Source organism: Diorhabda carinulata, chromosome 3 (assembly GCF_026250575.1).
Source record: "Diorhabda carinulata isolate Delta chromosome 3, icDioCari1.1, whole genome shotgun sequence".
Classification (NCBI taxonomy): Eukaryota; Metazoa; Arthropoda; class Insecta; order Coleoptera; family Chrysomelidae; genus Diorhabda; species Diorhabda carinulata.
In genome coordinates, this window is record NC_079462.1 from 4241192 (window position 1) to 4252211 (window position 11020).

Genomic DNA, 11020 nt, shown 5'->3' on the forward strand with positions numbered 1-11020 from the left:
CCCACTCCCTGAAATGTTATTAATATTATTATTAAAAGCAACAAAATTTTCGATTCTTGCAACCTCCTAGGTTATTCTTATAAATGCGTTTGTCTTGTGGTAACTTAGATATTGATAACTGTCCATTTTTTCGCTACTGATTTCGAAAATTATCAAGAAAGAACAAAATTTTATCAAACTTACACGATTTTTCCAGCATTACAATAATTACAACGAGTAGAATATATATTTGAGATGCCACGAAGAACTGAAGCTAATAACACTACATTTGTAAATACAATCATCAGTTAAATAGCTATCGAAATATGAGAGAAATGATCGACATCGATTTCAAGATCGTTTAAATAAATAACAGTCTTGGCGATCAAGTTCTTTCGCGAACAACCATGATGGTGTAGTGAATTTAGTGCCGGTACTATACGATACGTTTAAAGTTTGCGCTGACATTCGCGTTCCAAGGTACTGCTGAACATTAGAAGAAACTGCAATGCGTCACAATGCGTCTAACGTTTGCGCCAGCACTCACTTTCCATCTTGGACGAACATTGGACAAAGGCTGGACGCAGCGCTGCAGAATAAAACATGAAAAGTCCATCGTTAATACTACAAAAGGTGTATATGTACAACAAGTGTTGTTACTGAATACACGGTTTACACCACCACTACACCAACACTCACAATTACACTGTCTGCTAAACTGTTTACCTGCAGTCTCTGAAGACGATAACTTGGTTATCGAAACGCGCGTCAGATAGTGTAATTGTGGGGTAAGCAGTATATTCAGTATGAATATCGCCAACGGTTCCAGGAATTCCAACTTAACAAGTGTTGTTTCCAGCTTCGTTCCAATGTCGTGTACTCCTTCGACGCGGTTCAAAAAACCAACTTTCCATGGCTAACCTTCCCGTGCTAGCAATAGAACGCAAACATTCATCGAATGACATGCGCACTACGACCACACGATGCCTCCAATCATACCAGCGACTAATACATTCCAATTGGAAACTTACAAAATTTTTGACTTTGCTTTATCGGGGACTCAATTAGCTGGCTCTATTTGAACTAATCATGAAGCACCTTTTAGATAGATGGGTTTGACGAAGAAGAAGAAATGGTGTTATTTGATCACGATCATCCCTACCATAACATTATACAAACATTCATATTTCTTCAGCTAATTGCTCTTCCATTTGCCCCTTGGTATTTCGCTACGGAATATATGAGCTGAGGCGACAGCATCTGATGAAAATCTGGGCACTCATGATATTGAAAATACGAGTTGTTACGTGTTTAAGTGTATTGTCGGTATCTGATGACAAATCATATTAATACGTAAGGATTTATTTTAAATAACATGATAAATTTTAACTCATGTAGAATCAATTACAAAACAAACAAAAATAGTTATAGAATTCCTAATATATGTTAGAAACAATGAGTAGAATGGAATTTGCGCGATTTAGAATGGATAATTAATTATCAATACCCGTTTGTAATTAAATTGGTCAAACATAAATATATCAGTATGATAAAGAATTTTCAAGAATTCCATTATATAATATAATCGTAGTTATTTGTATTGTATAATTATTGTTACGATCATTTATGTCCTGAAAACAATCTAGGCAATGTGAAGTTTCAGAGCTAAATCGAATATTTTAGATATTTCAAACTCCACCAAACAAAGCACTGATATTGAGTGGAATTTTCTAAAACATTTGGCTGCGTAGCATCAAACTGTATCTTATGGATAAAAGGGATACATGTTAATAAATTGGGATAGAATTGGATTGCCATGGAAACTATTTATTGATAGTTATGACCTGAAGCGATAATAATTAGATTTTTGAATCCTTGTCATTTGGAAAATTATATATTGCTAATGAAATGTTGAATATTTTAGGTGAGTGCTTAGGAAACTGTAGTGCAACTGTTGTGAGAAAAAGTTACCCAGAAGAAAATTCCTTACGTTCCTATTATTCCTTTCAAATAAATAATAATAAGAACATAATTCCAATCTAAGTACAATATGAGAAATGTTGTAAAAAAATATAAAAAATATTAGACTTGAACCAACTAAAAATTTTCCCTTTAACGAGGATGGTTTGAGATGCAGCTGGCTCAACAAAGAAAACACAAAAATTTTTGGAAGAAAATTTATTTATTTTCAATGTAATCTTCTTTTAGACCCTTTTTACAATGAGAATCATCAAGCTCCTCAAATTAACCATCAACGCCGACATCATTTCTTGATTGTTGGGCAATATTTGACCGAGCCATTTTTTCAAGTCTGGGAACAGAAAATAATCCGAGAAGGCTAAGTCTGGCGCATAGGGTGCTTGAGGTAGCAATTCAAACTTAAGTTTATTGATTTTGATTATTGCAGTAACGGATGAGTGAGCTGGTGGATTATCTTGATGAAACAACACTTTCTTTTTAGCCAAATGCGGCCGTTTTGCTCTTTTCCTTTGCTTTTTTGCAATAAGTCATGTCCAGTCCATTGTTTTGATTGTTCTTTTGTTTCGGGTGTTAAGTTATGGACCCACGTTTCGTCCATGGTCATGAAACGGTGCAAAAATTCGGCTTCATTTCTGTGAAACTTTGCCAAACACTCGATGGAAACAACTTCACTACTCTATTTTTGTTCTAGCTAGCAAATGCGGCACTCATCTTAAGCACAGCTCACTCATGTCCAAATTTTTTGAATTGCCTACTATGTCTGTCTATATCCAGTACCGCTTCGTGGATTTTCTCCAATTTCTGGAGTCATCACCTCATTTGGTCGACAACTGCGATGCTGGTCTTCGCATGAGGTGACTTATTTTTTCCATGTTTACAAATTCACTTAAAACGTTTTTTATTGATTGTAACCAAACAAATACTAAACAACGTGGCGTCTCCAAACTTGTTTATAGATTGTGTACTTTCTAATGCAGTGGAATTTTACAAGCAACTACCGTCATCACCAGGTCAGGTCAAGTACTTCTGGTACCATCTTCATATTAATTTGACGACATGAATATTACATATATTAGGAGTTCAAGACCGAGTAAGTTCTTTGACCTTATTCCACTTAACTTCCTAATTATGACACTTAGTATTAATTTATTGTCCACAATGTATATCAAAATGAATAGTTCAACCATCTGGATTGATTCCAAACTTAACTAAACCTTCATAATTCCACCAGAGACTTTCCGCTTGAATCGACCTCTCTCTGCGACAGATTCTGGTAAGTTTCCTTTGTTTAATTACTGATTTCCATGTTCGAATTGTTCAGATAAAGTCATTTTTCATACCAAGTAACAATGCGTTTAATGAGACAATAATCTTTCGGCAGGTCAACGAGCTGTTTATATACTTCTACTAAATGTTTGGCTCAAATCTAACTTTACTCATGTGACATTATTCAACAACTTTTATAGATGTTATCTAATGATTTTTAACGGGAATTTATGGTATCTTTAGAAGATACAAGTGAGATGTCCAAAAATCGGCGAGTGCTGGTACTAGATTGAATTTCTACCTACTACCGCAGCTGCTTTAAACTTTAATTTCCAATAATGCCTTAATAAATAACACGAATTTCGCATACTGTTTAAATATATTCCGTAATTAGTTCTTCATACAATATTTTTATCGAACAATATATTACAGAAACGAATAGACATTTGAAACAAAAACAAAAATGACTTGGTTAGTTCGTTTGCTTGTCAATCTCAGATTCTTCTAAAATAAAAACAAAGTTTGTAATTTGATTATCATCCATTTTAATAATTTATCGTTCCAGATGTTTTTGAATATAATATACGTTTATTATAGTTATATTTAGTGATTTATTCATGAGAAACTGTCATTTGAGATACTGACAGAGGACTGTTTGCAGTATTGAACCAGCGGAAGAGATTGGTAGAGAAATATGCAGGAAGTATTGAAAAACCTCAACAATATAAGCTAGATTCCACTATTGATCTATTTATCGCACGATGGAAACCACACAAGCCAAGTACTGTTCAATATTATGAGTTTGTAAACTCTACGAATTCTTTGCCTGTTATCCACATTAGGCAAGTTCATACTGAAATGGAAGACAAACATTTCAGTTTCTACATGCTTTCATTCTAGAGATATATGATGACATAATTCATATTGTTCCCTCTATTTTTACCTCAAATTTATTATGAAAGATGCAATTAGAAAGAAAAAAAAATGAAGAGGAAATATCTAACAACTAAAGTACAATAAGACTGCGGAAAATACGTAAAAAGAAGGGCAGAAGTTAAAGAAAACTATGATTTGGAGACCACAAACTCAATTAATCATAATAAGAAATCATTCATTAACATAAAAGATACAAAAGGAGATATAATAACAAACGAAGATTATATCATCAACATGGAGACAATATTTTGAAGATCTTTTAGAAGGAAAATAGCAAGTAGAATTAACAGAAACTCAAACAACAAAAGATGTTAAAAGTTCAAAAATAATACAATACGAGGATGGTCCTAGAAGTACCTGGCCCAACAAAGAAAACACAAAACATATATTTATTTTTCAACGTAATCTCCTTTTAGATCCATACACTTTTCCATGTTGATGTTGAATAAACTCCTTAAAATAACCACCAACTATCGACATCATCTCTTTATTGTAGGACAATCTTTGACCACTAAAAATAGAAAATAATCCGAGGGGTTCAAATCTGGTGAAAAAGGCTTGAGATAGCAATCCAAACTTTAATTCATTAATTTTGGCTAGTGCAATAACGGATGTATGATCTCGTGCATTGTCTTGATGAAACAACATTTTCTTCTTAGCCAAATGCGGCCGTTTTTGCTTGATTTCTTTACTCAAACGCTGCAATAACTTTGAGCAAATCAAAAGCTGTAAATATCTTGGGTTAGCACTAATCCAAGATGAAAGACTGGAATATAAGATAAATCAGAGAAGTGGAACTGCTGGAAGATTAATCAACGCAATTAAGACCAAGTTTCAAGGGGAAAAAGAATTGCCAGAACAAATAAAAACAAAAAGATATACAAAATTAGCCACGACCTTCTGGACATATGGAACGGATATATTATAAACACTCACAAATTAATAAAGAAGCAAAATATAAAGTACAAAAATAAGATTTCTAAGAAAAATGGGGAATAAATCAAGATATGACAAAAAAGGGGAAATATTATAAAAGAAAATTTGAATGTAAAATCATATCAAAATGAAATCGAAGAAGGAAAAATGAGATGATTTGGCCACGTTATGAGAATTGGAGAAAAATGATTAATACGGAAGATTTATGAAGCTCGAACTTACATAGAGAGAAAGACCAAGAAGGAACTGGACAGAAGACATTAATATGGCAACAGAAAATCGAAGAGCAAGATGGTAGGAAATAAAACAGAAGACACAGGATAGGAAACTGGAAATGGAATGGAAAATGCTGTGGGAAAAGGAGCCCATGTAATAACTCAACTTCAACATGCCTTACACCTGGAAAGATAAAAAGGCTTTAGGATTAAATAAATTATCTCAAGTTTCTCATTATACAGCTAATGCTAGGTCCCCAGCATACATGAAATCTACCTGAGTATCACAATTTGAAACCAAATTAACAATTATCACAATCGCAAATCTGTAATAAACTAACAATATTGTCATTTAATGAATCTTTTTTGAAAATCTTTGTAGTACATGTATTCCCGACCATAAGCTTTGATCAATTCTCAGGTTCCGAAATTTTTTCAAATATAATAAGTGAAATTAAGGAAGAATTAATAATATAAATACCACAGTTACCTTCCTCTGGTTGATACTCCTTTTTTTTAATTGCTTTTGAATAATCCATTTCGTAAGCAGTTTTGTTATTTTCAGTAACCCATATCGAACCGGGCTTCGCAAGATCTAGGATGCGTGCAAGATTTTTTCCTACAATTTCAGGATTTTGCTTGACGTTATGTTTGGATTCGTTATGAAATTCATTGAAAAAATTTTGATTGATAGTTTTATCCGTCAAGTCATCTTTGAATAATTCAGTATCCGTTAGGCCGGGGCAATATCCGAAAACCTTAACGCCTGTCCTTTCGTAGAGTTTACTCGAACCCAAAGCTCTGGTGAAACCTGAAACGTTCATAAATTCTTAGCCTAAGAATGAAACGAAAGGCATAAATTAAAAACACTGTGATATTTTTCTAAATTATATTATATCCACACATTTTTCATAACGTCAGACTAAAGCTTCTATACCATTACAAAAATATGATTCATCTTTAGAGTAAACATTTTGATACACCGCCTGTTCAATTTCATCGTCGTTGTTTAATTTTCTACCCCTAAACTCGGCCTTTAGCTTTACGATTAAAAGATAATCGGGCGGGGCCATGTCAGGGCTATATGGTGAGTTTTAGATCCCTGTGAAGCCACAATCGTGTATAGTAGCTTTGGAAAACGACGCAGTGTGGGCTGGATAATTTTTTGACCCAACTGACTTATTAGTCGGAATAATAGACCTCATTCCCAGTATATTTTAATCTCTAAAATCAAGCAGACGTATTGGATTGTTGCTACCACCTTTTTGGTGCTTTTCGTGCTTTTTTGAAACGGGCTCTCCTTTCCGACGCCACTCCATGGAATCTCTTTTGGATGTATGATCATAATAGAAGACTTGATACTTGTGGCAAAGCTCTAAAAATCGCTTACAGAATTATACTGGACGTTGCTGTTGGACTACACTGAGATTCGAGGCACCCACCAGGACCTTCCGCATAATCTTGGTTTATAATCATATTATTTTCACGATAATCATTTTTTTACTTGTTCAAAACTAGTCAATTTTCAGGAAATTTGTCATTGATGCTGACGAAAGTCATTAATGACAAAAGTTTTAATTTTCCTATATGAAGTTGAAATTGCTTAAATTCAATGGGGGGTCAATAGAATTATTTACTTATATTAACTCATTAACTAATACAGAGTGTCATTTGCTATAAATTCTCGATCGATATAATCCGACGTTGCCAAATAGTTTTTTCAAACTTGCGTTTAAAATAAATCGTCTAGATAACATACCAACTATTCCGAATTGGGTCATGGTGTGTATGGGAAAACCATTCGAAGGTAAAATACCCATAATCGATGCAACATTCACGATTATTCCTCCTTCCCCAGCGCTAGATTTCGCCATGTACTGCATGCCTAATAACGTTCCTATTATACAACCTCTCATATTGATGTTCAACTGTTTTTCCCAATTGGTGTCATCTAATACTCCGGCGTTGTTTACTATCACATCAATAACCTAAAAAATTTACGTGAAATTAGACGAAATTTTTTTTTTCTTCTTAACGGATTAAACTGAATTGTTTCGATAAATAAGTGGGGCACTTCTATGATGCAATTAAAACCGTTGTTTTCGAATTTAATCTGTAACCAAACGAATTTTAGTAATTAAAGAAATCAGGTTAACGTTGATTATCTATGGTATCAGCTATTTTGAATAAATTACATTGAAATAGTCAATGAAACAAAGGAGGTTGTTAATCAAACTTTGACATATCGAATACAGACTACCTTTGATGAAAATAGAGGTCGCCATAATCGAGTTGAATGAAAAAAATCTTAATTAGCCTAGGAGGCTTCAAACCCATTGTGGTTCTCATTTTTTTCAATAATTTGGAAACTTGATTAACTACAAAACCATATCCCATCTTTTTTTCCACTTTTCCTATTTCCAATTCTGTTTATACGATCAAGTATATCGCCTATTTTCCGTCAGAACACCGGGAAAGCACACTTTTACCAATTTAACAATGACTAGTGATCACTTAAATAGTCTTCTGTATTAAGTGTTTCGTAAGTTTTATTTCTCATCATCAATCCTGACCCAAACTGCTGCTGATATCGTAAAATCATTTGGATTTGATCATATATTACGATGTGAAACTCTTATTTCAGTGTATCCTTCAACAATTTCATCTGTACTAGCACTGTAACTATTTCAACTGCATCCTCTTCCCTCATTAATTTTGTCCATTGCAATAACCGATATGTGAGCTGATGAAACAACACTTTCTTCTTGACCAAATGCTACTGTTTTTGCTTGATTCCTTCGGTCAAACGTTTCAATAAGTTTGCATAATACTCCCCATTGAGAGTCTCTATTCCACGCGCATCCCAAAAAACCGACGCCATGACCTTGTCTGCAGAGGGAACGGTGTTTACCTTCTTGGATCCGGTTCTCCCTTTTCACTCCAGTGTTTTGATTTTTCTTTTATTGGGCCTGAATTGATGTGATGGACAAACTTTTCATCCATAGTTATGAAACGGCGCAACAATTTGGCTTTATTTCTGTGAAACATTGCCATATATTGAATGGAAACGCTGTTTTTGTTCCATTATGATCAAACGCGGCACCCATCTCGCGCACAGCTCTCTCTTCTTTAGTTAACATGCGATGTACAGCACTTTTTTAAATGCCTACTATGTCTGCCAGCTCGCGCACTCACAATCATCCAGTACCGCTTTTTGGATTTTCAACAACATTTTTGGAGTCTCTACTTCATTTGGTCGACCACTGCGATGCTGGTCGTCGCAGGTCGGTACTGGTCAATAGTTATATTAAAGTTAGAGAAATGTTAGAGACTATCGGAATATCAAAAAAAGCATTTGCCAAATACTAACTAAAAGATTATATAAGCGTAAATTATCCACACGTTGAGTGCCGAGCTAACCAATTAAGAACTAAAGCGCATTCGAATGAACATTTCTCAGACCCTATTGACGTGGTTTAACCAAAATTGCGCGTCTATCAATAAGTATAAATGAAGCAGAAATTCAGCACTACAATCTTGAAACAAAAAACTGTCAAGAACCTGTTTTAAAAAAGGCAGAGTCCCTTTAATCTGCCGGAATAGTTTATAAGACCGTTTTCTGTATCTTCAGAAAGATTAAACAATGACATGATAGAATTAGTCATGATTACTTGATAAAGAAAAGGGAGAACTTGAAAAAGCAACTGTATTTGAAGGAAAAGAATGTTCTTTTTCATTAGCACAACGCATTCTATTCCCTAGCGACTTTTTCCTCTTTACTAACGTTAAATTTCCACTTGTGAGGAAGATCTTTGCATCAGACGAAAACGTTATCTCGAACGTGAACTGGAAGGGTTAAAAAAGTTAAAGCATCGGTGTAAAATGTCTTATGTGTTTGTTGGGTCGAAACTTTTGACACTACACTTGTAGCGCTGTGAATAAAGATTACCTGAAAATACATAGAAGTGTTTCTAAAGGCTTTATCCATTTCATCGATATCTGAAACATCTGCTTCATATTGAACAACTTTAGAATCTCCAAATTCATCTATCAGAGTTTCCGCACTTTTTTCCAGTTTCTCTTTATTATTATCAACAAGGGTAACAGCTAGCATACCATGAGTAAGGAATTCTTTGGCGATGTTATATCCTATCCCTGATGCACCTCCAGTTATTACAGCTACCTGAAAACATACTCCATGAAATTAGTAAATAAACTCCACTAAAAAGTAAACAGAACAATCAGACTGTCAATATTGAAGCCTCTATAAACATCAAACGAATTGAAGAAATTTAAGCTCAGATGATATAAAAAAATCTAAGTGCACTAAGCATTAAGCACCAGGAAAACAATGAACCACTGAGGGTTAATAAGGAAATGATTAAAAACCGTAACCAATATAGTCATTCAACATTGCACGTGAATAATTAGCAAGCAATATTAATCATAAACAATATTTTATTGTACTCCATGCTGGTAGCTAATTGAGTTCAATGCAGCTAAGTCCCATACACTGACACTGCCGCTTAGGATTTGGTCCTGTCTGAACATAAAATATAACCCTCACTGCAAATTCGCTTGTTGGGTGTTGAGTAATATGTCCAGGAGTAGTCAGGTGTTCGAATTAGCCAAGGTAGCTTCACGAAAACTTGGAGCCTTCTTTAAGACCAAAAAGCTCTGTACTCCACAAGAGCTTCTAATCCTCTACAAGGTCCAGATCCGTCTATATTTGGAATATTGCTCGCAGATTTGGTGCTAGGCTCCCAAGTATACTCTGAGGATGTTCAATTCAATTCAAAGGAGAACAATTTGACTTATAGTAGATCCACAGTCGACCAGAAACTTGGACAGCTTGGAGAATAGAAGAAAGGTCGATGGCCTGTCTCTGTTTTACTGACACTACCGCGACTAATGCTTCTCCGAGCTGTCTAACACAATCCTCCCTATAGCAGTATTTCCAAGACCCAGACGTGCTTCATGAATACCATGAATTCGCTTGCAGACGCTCAGGGACTGATTTCCTTGGAGAAGTGCAAGTCTGTGGAATCAGCTACCAAGCTAGTGAAACAACTAACAGAATTTAGATATATTGAGTGAGTGATTAAAAGATTTTTCGTAAATTGTGTTGAAATGGCCTCCAATATCATTATATATATAAGATGACATAAGTCGTAACTTACTTTATCTGTAAAATTCAGTTTCTTCCATGATTCTGTAGAGCAGGTTCTCATCGGATTACGAGAAAAAGTGGGTCTAAGAATATTCGAAATAGATTTAATGAAAGCCATCGGTATTAGTATTACATTTGGCAGGCAATTTTGATGTCTAATTGAACAATAACTGACAAAGTGACATTAATCATATAAGATTTCGTGCATTGAATCTCTAATGGTAATTTCATATGAACAGTTTTTGTAAGAAACAAAAATTATAAATGTTTTTGACTTTTCACAAAATTTGACATCACAAGTTCCCTTAGTAATTGAACATTATGTATCAAGTAGACTGGACAGTAGTGTGATTTGGCCAATGCGCATGGAAGTGATGTTAATTCCCGCATTTCATCTCATATTCCAATATCGATGATTGGTGAAAATCTTCATAAAAAACATTCAGTTCGTGTGATAAAGAAGTAGAAGAATTTTTCCTCCTAGTAACTTCATTGTAGTGCTTTCCGACGCTATCAAATCCTTTGGAGCCGCTTCTCC

General features: G+C 34.6%; 1 protein-coding gene across 1 annotated transcript; it reads right to left on the reverse strand.

Moving 5' to 3' along the window:
• Positions 1–3585: 3585 nt before the first annotated feature.
• On the reverse strand, positions 3586–10774 carry LOC130891214 (alcohol dehydrogenase 1-like). The gene is made up of 5 exons (XM_057795820.1): positions 10493–10774; positions 9262–9495; positions 7072–7300; positions 5803–6123; positions 3586–3729 (listed from the first exon to the last, which is right to left on the reverse strand). Exons 1-5 carry the CDS (start codon positions 10598–10600, stop codon positions 3698–3700), a joined length of 924 nt encoding a protein of 307 aa, XP_057651803.1. The 5' UTR covers positions 10601–10774; the 3' UTR covers positions 3586–3697.
• Between the last annotated feature and the right edge of the window lie 246 nt (positions 10775–11020).

Coding starts and splice junctions, on each gene's coding strand:
- LOC130891214 (XM_057795820.1), bottom strand. CDS start 10,600: ATGGCTTTCATTAAATCTATTTCGAATATTCTTAGACCCACTTTTTCT. Junction 9,496..10,492: donor AACTGAATTTTACAGATAAA/GTAAGTTACGAC, acceptor GTATGTTTTCAG/GTAGCTGTAATAACTGGAGG. Junction 6,124..7,071: donor GACCCAATTCGGAATAGTTG/GTATGTTATCTA, acceptor TGAACGTTTCAG/GTTTCACCAGAGCTTTGGGT.